This window comes from Typopeltis vanoorti, chromosome 2 (genome assembly GCF_054136105.1).
Source record: "Typopeltis vanoorti isolate ZY-2024b chromosome 2, IOZ_Tvanoo_1.0, whole genome shotgun sequence".
NCBI classification, from domain to species: Eukaryota; Metazoa; Arthropoda; class Arachnida; order Uropygi; family Thelyphonidae; genus Typopeltis; species Typopeltis vanoorti.
In genome coordinates this window covers 30,927,981-30,949,682 of record NC_143550.1, presented here as the reverse complement: position 1 = coordinate 30,949,682, position 21,702 = coordinate 30,927,981, and the positions used below count along the sequence as shown (strand labels likewise).

Sequence of the window (21,702 nt, the reverse complement as noted above, 5' to 3'; positions counted from 1 at the left end):
ACAAAAACATCACTAGAGGATTATCATTAGAAGTCTATAGGAAAGAACTTGCTTACAGGTAGCTATAAGCAAGTTTGTGCCATTGCACTTAATAAAAATTAGGTATGATCAAAACCTTGAGAATTAGAGTTTTAAACATGCTAAAAAAAATGATGAAATTAAAAGAAAACAAGAACTTCCTATTCTATTTAATCAGTTTCTCCAAAATGGCTACTCAAAAAAGATACTAAAAACTTTTATTTTCTGATGAACCATTCTGTGATAACCCAGAAATTAATTACAAAGGCATGGTATCTGTACCATACACTGGCAAGGCATCAAGAAAAATAGCCCAAATATTAAATATTTCTATATTTAGTGTTTGGCTAAGAAGAATACATGCATATGCACCACTCACAAAAAAAAAAGTACGTACAAGACAATAAAATGCATAAAAGATATACAGATGAATACTATAGCGTGAAGTGACACTGTAGGCATATATACGTATAAAATATACAAATAAGCATAAAATTAAATGTCTAAGTTCGACAGCCAATCAACAGCATCTGTAGAAACTGTTATAAAGTCTGTTACAGGTCCCGTGTAGGCCCTGTGAGGACAGTCAAATGTGATATGTTGTATAGTTTGGTTATCCTCACCACAGTCACAAGATGAGTTTGGTGTTATTCCCCAAGTCTATATTTAAGTTTATATTTAGTGAGGTGCTCCTTAAAAGTTTTATACTCCATTTTACAGACAATGATCAGATTATTAATGGCTGCTTCCTCTAAACTCTTATGCAGTCCCTGAGTGCTCTACCTCTTTTAACAAAAAGAGGTAGAGCACTCAGCTCCTTCTCCAAAGAGAAGGAGCTGAGTTATGGGCATTATTGTTCATCACTTTCCCAGAACTGTTGAATTGGAGCAGTAATCAGTATCAGTTTTCGACTCAGCATCTGACTGACAGTTACTCCTCCTACTCATTTATCCTTGCTTTCTGTATCTTGTAGAATCTCCTCTTCATGGTATTTCCAAGAAAACACGAACTGCATCCATTAAAAAAAAAAAAAAAAAAACCTTCATCTTTCTGTCTAAACCACTCGCATTACTGTAGTATTATAGGTTCTGAACTTTTTTGTGAGAGGAAGTGCTATAAAAAATTGTTATATTAAAGACAGTTTTCATAACATATATTCTTCAATGTAAACTGAAATAACTTTAATTAAAGTTTAATTTTTGTACTGGAGAAATATGTCCGGTTGGTGCAAGAGATGTACAGAAATGTGAAGACAAAGAGTCTGGACCTGCCTGGAAGAGACAAAGTTTTCAAGTGACAGTTGGTTTGCATCAAGGGCCAGCATTAAGTCCATTCCTGTTTAATATTATGATGGAGGAGGTGAGAGAAGATGCACTTTGGACAATGTTGTATGCAGGTGACATCGTGCTGTGTGCGAATCAAGAGAAGAAGTGGCAGCTAAACTGGAAAGATGGAGGAAAGTACTGGAAGAGAGAGGTATGATGCTGGTCAGAAGCAAGACAGTATATATGTTTTAAAGTGGATGGCAGCCAAGAGTCAGATCTGGAGCTGGAAGGAAATGTTATCAGGAAGGTTAGGGACTTTAGATTCTTAGGTTCAACAGTGAAAGAGGATGGAGAGGCTGAGAAGGAGCTGGGATGCAGATCAAGCTGGATGGAGGAACTGGAGAGAGATGTCTGGAGTATGCGATAAAAGGGTGTCAATCAATCTAAAAGGCAAAATCTACAGGATAGTAGTAAGACCATCTGTGACATATGCTATTGAAATTGTGGCCCTGAGGAAAAATAACATCAGCAGGATGGAGGTAGCGAAGATGAGAATGTTTAGGCGGATGTGTGGTGTGACCAGAAAGGACTGTGTGAGAAATGACTATTTAAGGGGAATGATGAAAGTTAAGAACTTAAGAGTGAAGATACAGGAGGCAAGGTTGAGATGGTTTGGCCATGTGACGAGGAGGGAGGATGAGTATGTGGGAAGAAAGGTCATGCAGAGGAGGAGGAAGTGCAGGACCAAAGAAGAGATGAAGAGTGCTTGTTGAAGCACCAACATTTTTATTCATTCAGAAATTGCTCTTTATTCTGCCATAGTCTACTGTTGGTGCATTGGACCAAATTTATTTTTGTAGTAAAAAAAGTGATATTAGCTTTACACTTATGGCAAAATCATAAGAACCTGTGTACAACCATTGTTAAGTGAATGTGGAAATGATAAAATGACCACGTATGGGCAGAGCTTGAAAAAAAGTGCTCATTTGTTCATCCACTAAGTGACAATTTTTGGTTGACAAGTAAAGAATAATTAAAAAATAAGAGATGACTTCTAAACAGATGTTGATGAAACATCGACGAGAAAGAGATTTACTTCTAAATAAATCCAGTTCAAGTCTGCAAGATTCTCTGACTAAATTGAGTAACTGTTATAATAAATTTGGTATGAAAATAAGTAATAAGACAAAGAAAGTGAAAATCAGCAGAAACATTGAAAATATCAACTGCATTGTGAATGGAGAACCTATAGAACAAGAAAAACAACTTGGGCACAATTTTTAGTGAAGATGGTAAATTAATATGAAAATATGCAAATATGGAAATAGACAACATAATCAACAAAGCTGGTATGGTTGGAAGTCAACTGAATACATTTATATGGAATAAGAGAGAAATTAGTCAAAACACTAAATTAGTTGTATACAAGATGGTGTTTAAGCCAATTTTAACTTATGAATCTGAGAGCTGGGTTAGAAATAAAACACTTGACCAAAGACTAGAGATCGCAGATATGAGAGTCCTGAGAAAGATTAGGGGCGTGAAACAGATGGCATCAATGGCAATATCATATTAAAAGCGAGGATGTTAGGAAAGAACTTGACATTGTTAGCATCCAGGAATGTGTTAGCGGAGCTAATCTCAGGTGGTATGGTCACTTAAACAGAATGGGAGAGGAAAGATTAGCGAAACAAGTGTTTTCTGCCAAGTTGGCAGGAAAACACCCAGAGGAAGACCAAGATATATGTGGATTGATATGGTAAAAAGTGCCTTAGAAGACAGAAATATAAGATCTGATAATATTAGAGTCTTGACAGATAACAGATTGATTTGGAAGAAAATTGTAGATAGAAGTTAGTGGTGATGTAAGTTTTTCATGTAGTACTATCATATCCTGTACACCCCCTTGATGGTACATGGCAGGAATTTGATGATGATATGGACAAGTTTGAAGATCAGTTGTTATGCTTGTTCACAGAGGCAAAGAACAAAAGGAGATGAGTTTTGTTGCCTTGTGTATATTTTTACCAAAAATTGTCAGCATTATCAGAACATGGCTGCTGGGTGAAGATATACTTCCAAGATAAAGAATGTGAGAGGAATAGTATCTTCACATTCTATATTAATGCTGCTTGTGAGGCTGATAGTACTAAATATATAATTGGGTATTGCTATGGTGGGAGGAGAGAAAGAAATACGTGAATGATTATGAAATATATAACAAATTATATTAGAGGATATATTTCAAATAATGATTTTGGATAAAGGATATGGGATAAAGAATGTGAGAGGTATAATATTTCCATATTCTATATTAATGCTATCTGGCATGAGGCTAATAATACTAAATATATAGTTAGGTATTGCTATAGTAGAGAGAGAGAGAGAGAGAGAAGGGCTATGAAATGTATTGACAAATTGCATCAGAGGGTATATGTTAAATAATGATTTTGGATAATTTTTATTATCTGACATGGATTTAGACAGAAGTGAAAAGCATATAAAGATGAAAAAAAAAAAAGAAAGGTTCTGATGTTGGAGGTGGTCAGGCATGTGCAGGTTAAAGGAGAGGAATCTAGAACATGTTGCTCAAAATGTTCCATGTAAAAGTTAGCAATAGGGGGGGGTGGGATAATGGTGAGCCTATGGCTGTGTCTTCTTTTTGTAAGTAGAAAGTGTTTTGCCACACCAAATAACCAGAATGTAGTACGTGTGCAAGGAGCACTGTGATATCGGGAAGCAATTTGTCCTGTAATAGAAGGATTGTGTCATTAATTGGACATTTGTGAAGAGGGCAGAGACTTCAGAACTGACTAATAAATCATCTTTTTCCAGTGTAATGTCTTTGATTTTGTTTACAAAGTGTTGTGTGTGTTTTTAATATAGGAGGGGGAATGGCCTACCAACTCCTTGAGTGTTGACACTAGTTTCTTGGCTAGGTGATAATTGGGGCTGTCTAGACCTCCGGCTATCGGCCGGAGTGGTGTGAATCTTCGGTAGACCGTATATTCTTGGGGAATGAGCGTAGTGCGGAATTAATTTTTTAACAGTATCTTCGGGCCATTAGGGATTTAAGTAGCTTCTCCGTATTCTTTTTTATTCGATTGGCAGGGTCATAGTTAACTAGTTGATATGTGCTGTTGTCCGAGACTATTAGATTCATTTTTTCCAAATAAGTAGTTCGATTTAGAATAACTGTCGCACTACCTTTATCAGCTCTAGTAATTACGATGTCCGGATTTAATTTTAGTGATTTTACCACTGTCATTTCAGATTTTGTTAGGTTGCTGGTTATTGTTTTAGTATAATTTAAATTTAAAATGTTAGCAGTTTCCAAACGTACCTTATCTGCTATGGTGGTGACGATAAATCTTAAGCTTCTTTCTATATGGTGAATGAAGTGAAGTTTGTTAATTGTTGTGGGTGCCACGGCAAAGTTTAGACCTATGCTGAGTACAGCGAGCTCATCATTGTTCAGGGTGTGGTTCGATTGGTTGACTATGTGACTGTTTGCTGAAGGCAGTTGGTGGCTCCTGTTGACCCTTGCTTCTGGTTGGTTGTTGTGTCTCCAGCATACTATGTGAAATGTAATTTAGCTTGTCTCTGTGTGTGTATATATATATATATATATATATATATATATATATGTGTGTGTGTGTGCGTGTATACTCCAGATGATAATCTTAATACGAAGGTCGAAATGTCGGGAAATTAAAATTATTTATAACACAGTTGTAGAGTCCATAATTTGTGTAAAATGAATAACTGAATGGATGTTCTCATAATGGATTTAAAGCATAGATGTAAGATTTATTATTATTACATAGGAAACTCCATAGAATCCAATGACTCATCAGTTGTACTTCTCCTTGAATGCATTCCCTGAGTAAGCAATCACATTAAATTCTGGCAATCTCTTCAACTCATCCCCCACTCTACATGCAAGAAAAAATCCAGTCCTCAGGTCCTTACCTACCAGTCTCTTACTCACTCTTCACAGATGACCTCTAGTTTTTCCTCTGACTTATTGCTGGAAATTTGAATGAAAAAAAAAATGAGCATTTCAGAAATCTCTTTGTAAATACTGCTGTTTATTTATGTTCTATCTCAATCTGAAGTTGTGTATATCAAAGTTGAAGCTGAGCTGCATTGAATTGTTTCAATTCTAATTATTTGTTTGCTTATAGATGGCACTAGTGTCGCCAAATGAAAATTACTAAAATCAGCTAAATCTTAAAAAGAAAAGAGCTAAAAAGGAGTTAAAAATAAAAATCTGAAGCTAAAATTTTTAAAGTAGTAGCTGATACTTTTAAGTTACTTACTTTATTCAAGTTGAAGTGATACTTGCATATAAGTGGCTAAATACATCTTCCAATTGGTCTTCTGCACTTAATTCACCCACGTTTTCACTTAGATTTTCAGCTTTATTATATGTGGCCATCGTTCCAATATTACTCAGTGTAGATGCTGGTAAATGATAGTCTGTACAGCACTTGTTGTTATGCCTGAGACCATACTTGACTGACAAAATAGCTTTCAGCATTGGCAATTCCATCTTGTTTCTTAATTTAGTTTTAACTACATTCATGGAACTAAAAATTTGTTCAATTTCCTCATTAGAATTTGGCAGTACATTAATAAATTTATTGCACACTGAGCAGTTTCTTTAAATGAATTCATTCCCGATGCATCTTTATATTCTCGTACTTCAGTCCATAATAGCTCAATGTTTTCTATATTTGTCGATTTATTTAAGTGGATAGTATTGTACTGGTATTCAGCAACAGCAACATCTTTTTCTGTTTTCAGCATTATTTCTAAGATGGGAGTAACAGGTTCTTTTATATGTTTTAGGGTATTGTCAACAGAAAAAGAAGACATCATTCTTAAAATATTCAAGTTTTCAGGCAACCTTTGCGTAAGCTGTTTGAAGAGACCAAGAAGAAACTGTCTTGCTCTACTTCTAAGATTTTGCTCATCATTTTGCTTTATTTTCTTTTGTATCATCAACTCTGAAATTTTTCTTTCAATACTGTAACCAAGATTTGGATTGGGATTCAAATAGTCATCAATCTCTGATTCTAGAGGGTCGATGATGGTAGCACTAACATATTAGCAATAGAGCGAATCAAACGAGAAAGGTCTTCAAATAATCTCATCTTATCCACACTGTTAGATTCAAAAATTTTGTTAACTTGCTGAACTTGAACTAGAACAGGATGCAAAAATAAAACGTACACCAGATTCCTTTCATCTTTGTACATCTCCCACAAAATATGATCTTTGTAACATTTCTCAGTCACACTCACGACTTCGAAGTGAGTTTTTAATTCCAACCACTGGCTGAGAATTTTGTCTACTGCGGGTTCAATGGAGAGCCACCTTGTTGCACAATTGCTTACAATTTTCAGAGGAGCATCATTTTTGTTGATAGTTTGATACAACTCTTTGTACGCTGCTTGTCTTGAAGAAGAATGTGAAAACCACTTATACGTTTCGGCAACTAAAAATTCTAATTTTTTTGGGAGAGATTCTGCATAAGTGTGAGACATTGTCAGTTGTAATGAATGGCATAACGCATCTAATTAAAATTAAGAAGGGAATATATGCCTTCAGTTGTTCATAAACGCCATTATTGACACCAACCATAACACTGCCGTTGTGTGTGTACCAATTGCAATGAGATTTTTAATGTCCAGTTTCTTGATCAAGAGCTCTTTTTTTCAGTGCATCCACAATGCCATTAGCGTCACACTTTTCTAGATCCACCATGCTCAGAAATGTATGCATAATTTTATTGAATTTCTTGCTATAATAAATGATGGCCATTCCTAAAATCTTATTCACTGTGATATCATTCGATTCGTCTATTAGCAAGCTGAAATTTTCATCTCCAATGTCCGCAATTAGATCTTCAAAATGCTCACTTAGAATATTCTTTACAATTGCAGAGCACTTAGTTCGGTGCATTTTTACCTTTGGCATAATTTCATTGTCTGGGATGATATTTTTGCAAAGATCTACTGGGTGGCCAACCTATGGCGCATTGCATGATTAGAAGTGGCGCACTGAACTCCAGAGAAAAATTTTTTAAAAAAATTGTATACGTTTATATATATATATATATATATTAGGATAACCAAGTAATTTTATAAACTTGGTTATTTTAACTCCTAATCCCAAGTATGCAAAAAATTTATTACACACACACACACACACACACACACACACACACACACACATTTATATATATATATATATATATATATATATATATATATATATATATATATATATATATATATATAAATCGTATACAATTTTTTTTTAAAATTGTTTATATATATATAGGGTGTTCGGGATAAATTTGACAGTTTCGTAAGGAAAAAGAAAATCTTCTTTGTATCTATTAAATTTAATGAATTGACAAAAAAACATTACAGGCAGAGTTAATTACAATACTATCAACAAGATTTACTCAAAATAACCACCATTAGCATCGATCACAGCTTCAATTCTGCTTCGGAACCTCGAACAAGCTGATGCTACAGTCTCCCTGGGAAGGGCCGCAAAAACTGTTTTAATTTTATCCATTAACTAGGCTTTTGTATTACTGGAAGTGCGATTGGTGTCTTTTTCAACTGCGCCCCATACAAAATAATCCATGGGGTTAAGGTCTGGGGAGTTTGGAGGCCAAACATTTGGACTGGTGAAGTCGTAGAAATTTTCAGACAACCATTTTTGACTTTTCCCAGAGGTGTGGCAAGGGGCCGAATCCTGCTGCCATACATACGGCCTACCATTGGCTACCCTTGTTATCCAGGGCTTGACTACAGTTAGCAACTCCACGAACAAAGCCCGAATTCCAATGCCAGGGTTCTTCAACACCTGTTCCTGCAGATTTGCGAGGAATTCTGCTGTACGAACGCAATCAGATCGTCTGCTAGGGATCTTTCTTCTTGCTACATCCTCGTAGTCACCATTGCAAGTCTCTAGTTCATGCCTGATTGTTTTTACTGTATTCAGGGAGAATTGGGCAGCAGTCGTAATATCCTTATTTTGATGGCGGGCACGAATCATCATGATACAAGTTATTCTCTTCCATGATTCAGGTGGGTTCCAGCTATCCATCCTTTCTGACATCTTGTATATGAATGAAGAAGGGTCCAAACTTTTAAATGAAGAGAAGTGTGTGTGTTAATACATGTAACTTACGGAAAAATATAATTAATTATAAATATGTCAAATTTATCCCGAACACCCTGTATATATATATATATATATATATATATATATATATATATATATATATAAACACAATTAACCTACCACTGAATTCTAGAGTGCACACTTATTATACTTGTTTGATCTTGAAGCAACAGGCACCGGCAAATGCTGATATGCATCACCAGTTACTCAATCAGTTTACAGCTGACTCTCGTGTCATAACGTTCGATGAACTTCTGATTCGATGTGACTGAACAATCCCGTGTTTTCGAACTTATATGTTTTTATTAACAGTTCTTTAAGTTTAAGATAAGATTTCTGTTTTCATAAAGGCTTAATATAGTTCTGTAAATTTAAAAATAATTTTTTTCAATTTGAACACGTATGTCAAGTTCTTGCCCTCTCCCTTAATTTGCTGATTACTGAAATCTGCAATTATTCTTTGTATTTTTATGTGTGTGTTTTTATATTTTTTTAATACAATATCTTTCCTTTTTATTTACGTCTAGTAGGTTTATTCCTAAAATTTAACTGATCATCAGCAAACCTTTCATGATGAGGATGTTTGGGTTGTGTGTGTGGGATTGCCAGCTGATCGACTGTTTTATGGTAGGAAGCGATCTCGTATTTCATTGGACATAATATATTACGAGAGAGAGATGAAACTCTCCATGAAAAAAACTATATATATATGACTTTTAAACTTATAGAACTGTATTAGGCCTTCATGAAAACAGGAATCTTATCTTAAACTTGTAGAACTGTTTTTGAATGTTCATAATGTTTAAAACGATAAAATAATTTAAATAAATTATTTAATGATAAGCTTTACATTTTGAAATAATTTTTTTTTACAGTCAGTTATCCATTACTTTTGCAAAAGAAAATGAGCAGAAGAAAAGCATAAGGTGGCAAGCGCCAGTTTAATGAACTGTGGGAAAATGAGTTCTTATTTATTGCGGGTCCTTCAGGAAAACTGTGTGCATTGTTTGTGAAAGCACTCTCTCGGATAATAGAAGACATGATCTTAACAGACACTATAGAAAACATCAAGCTGAATTAGAAGAAAAACTGAAGAGACAAAATATATTTGTGAAACAAAGTTGGGAAAGTGTGGCAATGCTGGAGGCGTCTTATGAAATTACCTTTGTGTTGGCTAAAAAACACAAGCCTTTCTCTGATGGAGAGGAAGTTGTTAAGCCCTGTCTAGAAAAATTTGCAAAATGTCTTGGTGATAAGAATGTTGAAAGAAAAGTAAACCAAATTGCTCTGTCCAAGCAAACAATTACAAGACTCATCGAAGAACTTTCCCATGTGTTACTGAGCAATTGAAAGACCATGTTCATGCTTGTTCTTTCTTTTCTTTAGCCTTGGATGAATCCGCTGATATGTGATGTAGCCTAATTAAGCATTTTTATAAGAGGAATTGATGGTAATTTTAACATCTTTGAAGAACCTATCGGTCTTGAGTCACTTCATGGAAAATCCAGAGGGTCAGCCATATTTGACAAAGTAAAGTCATGTCTAGAAAATCAACAACTAGATTCTAGTAAGCTCATCAGTGTTTGCACTGATGGAGCACTGTCAATGGTAGGTAGAGTTTCTGGGACTGTAACTTTACTTGAAAGGTTTTTAGGTCGTTCTCTACTAAAGTATCACTGTATTATACATGAAGAATCTCTGTGTGGAAAAACTCTAAATTTGAAGCATGTTATGATACCAGTTGTAAAGTGTGTGAATAAAATTAGAGCAAGAAGGTTAAACAGAAGAGAATTCAGAGAAAGAGAATTGTGAACTGCTGGATATGGAATATGGTGATCTCATCCTTCATTGTGAAGTGTGCTTGCTTTCTAAAGGACAACTTCTCAGTAGATTTTGGAAGCTGAAAGAAAGTGTTCATAATTTTCTGGAAGAGAAGCATGAGCTGCATGAGGAAAAAGCCCTGTTGTGTGATGAGAAATGGCTATTTGATTAGCATTTTTAGTTGATGTTACCAGCCACCTCAGTGATCTAAATTTGAAATTGCAGAGCAAGAACAAATGGTTTCCTAGATTAGTAAATGACATCAGTGCATTCAAAATGAAATTAAAACTGTTCCTCCCCCAGTTAGAAAACGGGGGTTTAAGTCAATTTCCACATTTAAAAGAACATAGTGAATCTGTTGAAGATAATGGCAACTTTACAGAATATACTGAGAAACTCAGATTATTGCAAGAATCCTTTAACAGTCGTTTTAGCAATTTTGCCGAAAAATACCGCATACTTGCATTTATAAATCCCTTTTCGCTTACTGAACAAAAAATCTTGACGATGCCTAGTAACATACAAATGGAATTTATTGATCTCAAATCCAATTCATTATTGAAAATGAAATTTAATGAACTTCCATCACTCCCAGATGCTTCTGATATAATTAATTTCTGGCGATCGTTGTCCTGTGAACATTTTCCCGAACTGAGAAAATTTGCTCAGAGTTATATCTGTCGTTTTGGAACGACATACAGATGCGAACAAGCATTTTCATCAATGAAAATGATTAAGAACAAACTACAACTGACTGATTCAAATTTGAAAAACTGTTTGATGCTTTCTGTAACTGATTTAACTCCAAACATTACAAGCTTAGCAAAAGCAAAGCAATTTCAAAAGTCAATAAAATAACTAATGTTTATCTTGTCTTTATATGAAATCCTTTTATTTAAAACTGCTAAAAGTGTCTATATTACCATATATATAATAAATCATTTTACGCATAACTGTTAAATATATCCATATACCATATTTTAAAAGGCCTGAAAAGTGGTATAAGTTTGTATGGTGCATCTTAACTAAAAAATGAAAAAATTGATGCATGACCTATAAAAGGTTGGCCACCCTTGTACTAGATGATCGCAACTGTTGAATGATGAGTGACAACAAAGAAATAATGCTAACCTACCTTCAAAGTTTGCGGTCTCATCAGACTTTTTCACAAGCATATTTGTAATAAGAACAGCCTTATATGGAACTGCAGCAAGATGTTTCTTAGTTTCGCTATGCTTTACAAGCTGATAATATTTAGCAGCTATATCAGATCTATAAAACTTAGTGGCCTTTTGTAGCATCACCAGGAACTTCACACAACCATTTACTAAACGTTCCCATTTGCAACCACTCCCTCCTAAATGTTTGCTTGTAAGCTTTATTTTTCTCTTTGCTCATTTTTGAAGAAGGTTATACAACTCTTTACTGCAACGCATTACGATCAGTCTTTGAAAACTTCCCACTCGCTATTGTAACTACCAACCAGAACACTGTGCCAAGACTAACTTGTAGCAGTGCTGTCAACTTTAAGGCAACAAAAGGCAAACTGTTGGGCCACGTAACTGACTGACGTCATCATGCATTTGAAACATGTACAATGCTTGCACCAAATGTACAATACAATTCCTTATCAAATGCGAACATCTGGAAAACTTTTAAAACAATTTCTTTAACAGTAAGTTATAAAAACAACTAAAAAGAGCTGAAACCAGTTCTGAAGGAGCTAGATTTGGAGCTAGGTGCTAGATTAAAATTTTTGGAGCAGGGAAGGAAAAAAGAGCTAGATCTAGCTCCAAAAGAGTTAAATTGGCAACACTGGATGGTCCCCTAGGACTATTGGCCACTATTATGTAATCTACCTGCTATATGTCGGGTATTGGTTGTCCATTGCATAGTTTCGTTTATAAAAAAAGCAAAATGGTACTTTTCCTAGATCAGCAAGCTATTTTGGAATGTTATTTTGCCTGTCATTTTTACACTGATGTTGTGGGGGGGATTTGTAGAAGTATCCTGACTGTTGTTCCTCAAAATTCAACATTTACGAGATTAATGAAATTCTTTTGGGAAACTGGATTAGTTGCAGACAAACAGTAGTATGGAAGACCTTCCATTTTGACTGAAGCTAAAGTGGCTGTGGTACACAACATGTTGCAACGTCACCTTCAAAGAGTCTTAGAAAACTCTGCACAAACAGGAGTGTCATATGGCAGTACTTGGAGAACCACCAGTGGCAAGTAATTTCATTATTAATAATGGAGGGTCTTCCTGAATGTGGTGCATCTTCAATGATTCATCACTAGAAATAAATTTTTTAAACCATTTCTGCACAGTATGTTCTGCTACCATATCTATTTCACATGCCACACATATGTTAGGGGTGCTTCTGAAGCCTTCAAATGAAGTTTCAATTTGGAAAGCAAACCAGCATGAATTACACCATTTTCAACTGAGATTTTAAAAGGGTTCAAAGTCGCAGAAAAAAGAGTATACATCAAATTGGAGTGCACCGATTGACTGACACATATCTATGTCTTATGATGCATATTAAAAAATTGTGCTCTGCAAACCACTACAAAATAAAACAAGTCATTGCATGACCTCTACTGAAAACTGCACAGACTACAGACTTTTTTTTGGTTACCTGATAAAATGAAATGTAGTTTCATTTGATTCCTAGCCAATTTGTTTTAAAAGTCACATTTAAATTACAAAGATGGCAAATAATTAGAAGACATGTTCTCAAAAAAAAAAAATATGTATGTATGTAAAATCATTGACATTTCAGAGAATGCAATGAATTAATGATAAAGTGCCTAATAAAAAAAAATACTGTTTATATACATTTGTTACATTGGAAGAATTTCCTGCATTGAAATGCAAAATAGTCGGGGCAAAGTTTGCTAACTGCTCTCCTATTATGAGCAAGCATGCACTTTTTTTTTTTCATCCTCTTAGTTTTCAACTTTTTATTTTATTAAAACATCGGAATTCTTTGTTAAATGAAAATGCAATTGAAAATTGCGTTTTCATTTTCAACAGTTATTTTATTCTGTTCTTAATTTTGCTGAATTTTCTCGCATGATTTTTATAAATTAAATAATTTGTGTCCTTTTGAAAGCAGCCATTTTGTAATTCTTGTATTTATTGTATTATTATACTTAATCATATTTTGCAGTTATTAAGATTATTTATAAATTCAACCATACTTTGTAAATATGAAAGTTTTTAAAGCTATAGATATGTCTTTTTCTCTACACTGTCTTTTGTTGCTGTTATTATTATTTTTGAAGCTGATGATTCTTTAACATCACATGGAATAGCAGCAATTTGTAGTGCGTGTGATCTTTCTGCCAAAACATTGTTTGTTCTTCCTCATTCTGATCATTTGTTTGGTTACACTTTAAGGTAGGTGCAATTCGGTTTTTTTATATGGTATGAAACACATAGTCACTTTAAAATTAAATTAAAATTCCCTTTGAAACTAGGCCTTCTAGTGTTGATTACTGCAAAGTTGAAAAGTGTATTGGTTAAATGAAATTGAAAACTGTATTGCATCATTGTGCAACAGTGCTACACTGAAGAAAGAGTTCTACAGTGTCAGGTGAGAATAGGTTTTTCTGTCTTTCTTTTTGGATTTCAAAAGCCATTAAGAAAACACCTCTTCTCCCATAATAATACTCGAAAAAAGAATTGGTTACAACATCCAAAATATTAACACAAGAATAGGTCAAATAGCATGAGATGTGGAAATATACTTATGCTGTCTGACCCATTCTTGTGTTAATATTTTGAATGTTGCATCAGTGAGCAAAATGTATAGTAATTGTTAATAAATTTTAATTTTCCTTACATGCATTAAACTGTTTTTTCAAGTATTATTATCTCTACTGCATTTCTATAAAACATCTACCTCTTCTTCCAATTATCAGTGGAAGGGGTTCATGGCTAAGTGTTCAATATTATTTTCTTAATTATAATTAAAATAATTATTCCAACACTTGTGTTTTTGTCTCCATAAATTCTTCACTATGAATGCTTGACCACCTTGTAACCTTTAAAGAGAGAACTAATGTACCAGTTGCAAGTAGTGCAGAAGATTAACTAGTCAAGTGGGATATCCTGACTGTTGTCAGATGCTTCATTTAGCTACTGGTGCAGATTTTTTATTTTTAAATTGATAATCCAATGAAAATAGGTAGAATCGTTGAAAATGTCAACTGCGTTGTGAACGGGGAACCTGTGGAACAAGTAAAACATTTCAGCTACTTAGGCATGATTTTTAGTGAAGATGGTAAATTAAATATGAAATAGACAGCAGAATCAACAAAGCTGGTATGGTAGGAAGTGAATTGAATAAATTCATATGGAATAAGAGAAAAATTAGTCGAACACTAAATTAGCTGTATACAAGTGAAAAGGATCCATAAGCGAAAAACCAGTTTTAACTTATGGATCTGAGAGCTGGGTCAGAAGTAAAACACTTGACCAAAGACTAGAGACCACAGATATGAGAGTCCTCAGAAAGATTAGAGGCATGAACAGATGACATCAGTGGCAATATCATATTAAAAACGAGGATATTGTACGATATCATATTAAAAACATGTACCCTCAAGGAGTGTACAGGTCAGGAATTTGATGAGAATGATGATGATAATCCAACTACAAAAGATTCTTGAAAGTTTTTACATTTGGTTATAAATTAAATTAAAGATGGCAGGAAATTATATTGTTTAATCCTTTATCAAAGTCTAAGCAAACAATGTTTGTGTATGAAGTATCTTCATGACTAGACTACTTGTAAAAGGAGACTAATGCCTTGATGTTAATTGCTATAATGCAATGCACACATTCTTTTAGGTGTGTATAATGCTGTGCATTATGGTATGAGCCACTAGCCACACTGGTTTCAACCTTTATTAAGGTGCAGTTGGTGCTTCTCTCCAAAAACTCTTGAGTGATTTGCAATATTATTCTAAATTTCACTGAATGACTCAAAAAAATCACTCATCAAGATCTCATTGGTGGATCAGTAGAGCCACTAATGAGATCTTGATGAGTGATCTTGCTTTAGGATGAAAATGATTGCAAGAGGATATATGATGAATGAGAAAAGAAAAATGGAATAGCTGTGACTGGTTTTGTCATGACAGCAGTGGTCTTGCTAACTGTGCCAATTTCTTACATAAAATTAAATAGTAATGCTTTACTCACTCTTCTTAAAAAAAAATCATATTGAATGTAACATCAGTGCTGAATGATGTTATCTCTTGGTATAGTTCTAGTGCTGTTTTCAGACAGAATGACTGAACTCGCTACAGCAGTTGAGGTTAGATTAGTAAGACAAAGTAGTCATGCAAGTAAGATTTGTTTATGAATAAATTCTCAAAATGTTTGACTTGTACTTCATATTTATCAAAACTATTTACACCATATATGCATAAGGCAGAACAGTCTTTCATGTAAAATATTTAGTAGATTTTGATTACAACGAGAGATGAGATGCCTAGATGAGCTGACAGCTCTCTTACCAAGTAACAAGTCTATCTATTAATTTAACTTCTAATCAACATACAGATTTAACACAATATCAATAGATATTGTTTAAGGAACTGCTTTTTTTCTTTGAATATGTGACCAGAAACAGATTACCGTGGGCTTATCGGTCTTCCTTCAGATTGCCAACTTATACAATGGATGTCATGTCCAGAAAGTAAGTTCCGATGGGCTGTCAGAGAAACAAAAATATACTTACAGAAAAAACGTTATTGACAATTAAAGTAGACATCTTTCACTACTTTTTTACATAATTTCCGTCATTGTTCAGGCACTTATCATAATGGGGCACCAAGAGTTGTATACCTTGGTTGTAGAAGGTTGCCGCCTGTGACGCAAACCACGTGTTGACTGCTTCTTTGACCTTGTCGTTGTCTTGAAACTGCTGGCCACCAAGGAAAGATTTCGGATGTTTGAACAGGTGAAAGTCGCTTGGTGTGAAGTCAGGACTATATGGGGGGATGATGGAATTGTTCCCAGCTGAAGGTGACGAGAAGTTGTTGTGTGTATGGGTGAGCATTATCATGAATCAAAACCATGCCCCTGGTAAGCATACCACATCATTTATTCTGGATTGCACGATGCATTTTTTAAGGGTTTGGCAGTACATACTCGCATTGATTGTGGAGCCTTGACCCAAGAAGTCTACCAGCAAAATTCCTTGTCTGTCCCAAAACACAGTGCACATGATTTTCTGAGTGGAAACCATTGTCTTCAATTTTGTGTTGACTGGTGATGAGGTGTGCCTCCACTATGGACTGTTGTTTAGATTCAGGGGTTGTATGCGACACTGAAGTCTCACCCCCGGTGACAAGTCTGCTGAGGAAAGCATCGTCATGTAACGTGTCAAGTATTCCAATGCACTGCCCAGCCGATTCACTTTGTGTTGTTTTGTAAGCAACTTCGGCGCCCACCTTGCACATAATTTCGGATAATTCAGTTTCTCCTATACAATTTCATGAAGACATGAATGTGAAACTTCTGGAAATTGCAGTGAGAGTTACATCATAGTGAAACCCCTATTCTGTCGAATCTTCTCTTCAACTGGACACACCAAATCGTCAGTCACTAAAGATGGTTGCCTGCTCTGTTCATCATCGTATACACCTGTCCTTCCTTCATTAAAAAGTCTTGCCTATCTTTGTACCATCAAATCACTTGTTGCGTGTTCTCCATAAACCTCAATAATTTGCCTATGAATTTCAGCTACTTTAACGTTCCTCGCATTCAAGAAACAGATAACTGACCTAATTTCACATACGTCGGGCGATTCGATTTTATATGTGGCAGGTGATTCGATTTTCTTAGACATTATAAACGCACACCAAGAAGCATATGCACTGCGAGAATGTCTGAAAATGGCACCAACGGCTTGCTAAGGAATCAACAAACTCAGCACGCATGCGCACCATTACGATTGCAGCACTGCAGTGAAAATATTTAAAAATGGAACTTATATTCTGGTTGTAATAGATTTCACGGTATGACATGAACACAGATGGATAAGAAAATAACTGTTTATTAACTTAGAAGCTAATATTTCGCTGGTATTATATCCAGCATATATTAGCTTCTAAGTTAATAAATAGTTATTTTCTTATCCATCTGTGTTCATATCATACCGTGAAATCTATTACAACATGTCTGACGAACAGATAAGCCTATCCACGCGCATAAATATTACTTTCTGGTTGTCCCTCGTATATGTCAAGGTTTTAAACTTGGAGCTTAGGATGGGTGGCCAGTAAAATATGAGTTGATATTACTTTTTATTATTTGGCCATGAGAACGTTTCCGACCAAACAATAAAAAAATAATGTCAACATATATAATATTTCTTATAGAATTATTATAACAGGATTTTTCATCCTGTAAGATATTAAACAAAATGAAAAATCCTGTGATTGCACATATATGCAACATATCACTTCATACCAATATTTTTCGTTTCATAAAACATTCTAGTCCATCAGAACATATAATTTACAGATGTAATACTCCTCCCTCATAGCCTCAATATTGGTTTAATAGATATACTAATATGTGGTTCCCATCCTTTTGTGGGTGGGAACCACATAAAAACACAACAACAACAAAAAACAATTATAATAGTTAGGTATTGTTTCTGGGGAAAATTCCCATGCTGCTACTCTTAAACACTATTATTATTATGGCTATTATACCCTGTTTTTGTTTAGGAGTGTCCCTTATTTTAAATACATTGGCTATTTTTACTCAAAAAAATTTATATATATATATTTTAGGGCATTATGGGTGAGTATTGAAGGCAATTATAGCAGAATAAAAGAGGAGGAAAAATTTTGTACATACCTAGTTTTGATACTAGGATGTCCTTCAAATTCCATGTTCCTGCTGAAGGCTGTTTATAACAAGTGGGGAAGGGGAGTGTGTGTGGGTGTGTGTTTTGACGCAGGAAGAATAAATTGGAAACCAGGGTTTATTTTAATAATAAATAAATAAATATATATATATATATATTATTGTGTTTAAGGGAGATTTTTTTTTGAGGGGGAAGGGCTTACTTATGGTAAAACTGGGGAAGGGGAGAACGTGAATGGGGTGCGACTGTTTCGGTCGACTGACCATCATCGGAACATTTTCGGAATGAGTGTAGGGCTATGTTATGACTGCAAGTTGAATCTGCCAAATAAGGGCATTTGTTGTCACTAAATGTCGCTAAATCATAGACAAACAAGACAACAATGCTTAGAATATCCGAAACAATTGCCATAAAATGCGATGAAACTCAATCAATGTCCACCGACCTACCTAATTTCTGAATGTTGGCTGATCCATAACTTACAAATCAGGCCACGCCTCCGGCCATTTAGCGACAACAAATGCCCTTATTTGGCAGATTCAACTTGAAGTCATGACATAGCCCTACATTCATTCCGAAAATGTTCCGATGATGGTCAGTCAACCGAAACGGTTTGCACCCCATTAACGTTCTCCCCTTCCCCAGTTTTCCCATAAGTAAACCCTTTCCCCCCAAAAAAGCACCCTTGAACACAATAATATATATATATATATATATATATTATTAAAATAAACCCAGGTTTCCAATATATTCTTCCTGTGTCAAACCCCCCCACACACACACCCTTACCCCTTGTTATAAACAACCTTCAGCAGGAACATGGAATTTGAAGACATCCTAATATCAAAAAGGTATGTACAAAATTTTTCCTCCTCTTTTATTCTGCTATAATTGCCCTCAATACTCACCCATAATGCCCTAAAATATATATATATAAATTTTTTTGAGTAAAATAGCCAATGTATTTAAAATAAGGGACACTCCTAAACATAAACAGGCTATAATTGTCGTAATAATGATAATAGTATTAACCAATAGAATGGAAAGCATCAATAAATTAAAGTATAAAATTACAATGATGTTTTTATTTATATACATTCTATTCATGAAAAATTTTAAACCTGTTATACATTTAATACAACAGGCAGACCAGAACTCACTCATGTTGATGTTCAGTGAGAAAAAAAACAGATATTTAAAACTAATATTTAAGTAACTAAATGTATTTAACTAATTAGATTAATAAGCCAAAATTTCATACAGGTATCTTAATGGGCACACAGAAATATATTGACTACCTGCTTGCATTCACTCTGGTAGGAAGGTAAACAGACTGATTGTAAAAGTCAGGCTCCTACAGTCCTAACTGGCACCCATAGGTGCAGTGTTGGACACTTGCTGAAGGTCTCAAAATAATCTCCCAAATTTTTGGCATCGTGATGCAGCTGAATTTGGGGAATGTTGTGTTGTGGAAGATTCCAGAAATATTCTCTCTGATTTAAATCTGTTTCTGTATATAGGAGGGAAGTTTTTTCCTCCATTGGATCTGATGATCTGTATTCATGGCATGGTCTGCCACTCTGGAATAACTGTGGTGTAGATGAAGGGCATGCTTCTAGATGGATATTGGCAGTTCTTCTCATTTGTCCGAAGTATTTAAGCTTGTAGAAACAAAAAATGCTGTATTCTTTCAAATGAACTGATAAGGGTAACTAATTTTTGATAATGTCTAAAGGAGGTCTGTATATTATATTTTTTTTAAGGATGCATCAGATGAAGGGGATGGCACTGAAATTTTTGCATTCTGGATGTTAGGGGATTTGGGTTGGGCAGAGAGCTCTGTTAATTTTGTTAAGGGAAAATCAAATTTGTGGAACGGGTAATGTAATCTCAGCAGATGGTTCTGAGTGTTTTGATAACGCTATACTGCTGCGAGGGGATGATGGTGTGATAGGTGGTAGATGTACCTCCAGTACGAGTGAGTTTTCTGTAGACTGAAAAGGATAAGGAGTTGGGTAGCCCAGTAACTAGAGAAAGCAATAACTAAGGATCTGAAACGAATAAGGAGTTTGGTAGCCCAGTAACTAGAGAAAACAATAACTGTTTGCACTGCCTTGGCAGTGCAGACAGTTATTGTTTTCCTCTATAATGGTGAAATGGACAAATCAGTCTCCATATTGACAGTGCCCTTTCGTTGGAAATGCCTGAGTTCAAATCCCATGTAGGATATGGAGAATCTTTATAATGGCATTTCCTTTGAAGACAAATTAGCTGGTCTTATGTGGAGGTGTGTGTGTGAGATTTGTCCTTCTGGAAACTCAGGTTTTTCATTCAGCAAGACTAACAAGCTGACTTACAGACATTGCATGCTATGCAGAAAGGATTAACTTCTCAATCAGAGCATTAATAATTAGGATTCTGAGAAGGAAGCCAAGTTACTTAGCTACAACGGGCCACTCAGCTAAACATGTAAGAGTCTTACTGGAGGAGCCTGACTTTTACAATCAGTCTGTTTACCTTCTTACCAGATATCCGTTTTAGATATCTGATGGTGGACAAAATGAGCATATTAATTCTGGATAGCTGGTAATTTTACCATTGCCTGTTTAGATTTTTCCTACACATGTTCAGTTCATAATTTCTGGCATATGTTAACGTACTATCCCTTTATGATCATTACCCATGGGTTCCATGCTACTGATGGAACAGTAGAAGTAATGGAATAGTAAAGTAACAGTAGCACGGAAGAGTGCTATCGACGTCTGATGCTTGTTTCACCATTCTTTGCCATTTCTTTCTGTCCATTGCCAGACGACTCAAATCCTGCAAACTCTTTTCACACCACTCCTTCGCATCATCCCCAGTCTCATCTTGATTGTCCTCTTCTGTTTATACCATCCATTATACCAAGCATCAAGGGTTTCATCTTTCTACTTTTATCCAATCTGCAGATATACCCAAAAAGCTTTAATTTCCTTCATTTTATTTTCTGCATTAGATTCTCTTTGCAATTTACTTTGCTATACAGTTCTTTATTTACCTTCTGCACCCATCCAATTCATAGAATCTTTCCATAACATATTCTTTTGCAAGCTATAAAGAGCACTTGTGACTATGCATGCTTGCAGCATTTCCAGCTTTATGGGAAGGCTCATTGATTTGCTTTTGTTATTCAAGACATTCTCTTTTTTATGGATAAATTGTGTGTCATGTTGCTCTCTAGGTATGTGAAGTTATTAACCTCTTCCAGCTGTTGTCCATTGACGTTTATTTGTTTTTCATCTTTGATCCTCTTCTCTCCATATATCACTTTTTCCAATGTTCATTTTCAACCAATTCATCTTTCCTTCTTTCATTTAACTTCAGCACCATTCTTTCTAGTTCTTCAATAATGACTGTCATCTGCAAATTGTCAATTATTTATTTTTGTCCCTTGAATAGAAATTCAAGATAATATCCTTAATTACAGTCATTATTCTTTCCAAAAGCATG

At 35.0% G+C, this 21,702-nt stretch overlaps 1 protein-coding gene across 1 annotated transcript in view; it reads left to right on the top strand.

The window, feature by feature from the left end:
- gry (trafficking protein particle complex subunit 11 gry) overlaps positions 1-21,702 on the top strand; it is a 550,052-nt gene that overhangs the window by 80,315 nt on the left and 448,035 nt on the right. Inside the window, exon 6 of the mRNA XM_090404214.1 lies at positions 13,604-13,718. Within this exon, the coding sequence (XP_090260340.1) occupies positions 13,604-13,718 (115 nt within the window). The remainder of the gene's footprint in view (positions 1-13,603; positions 13,719-21,702) is intronic.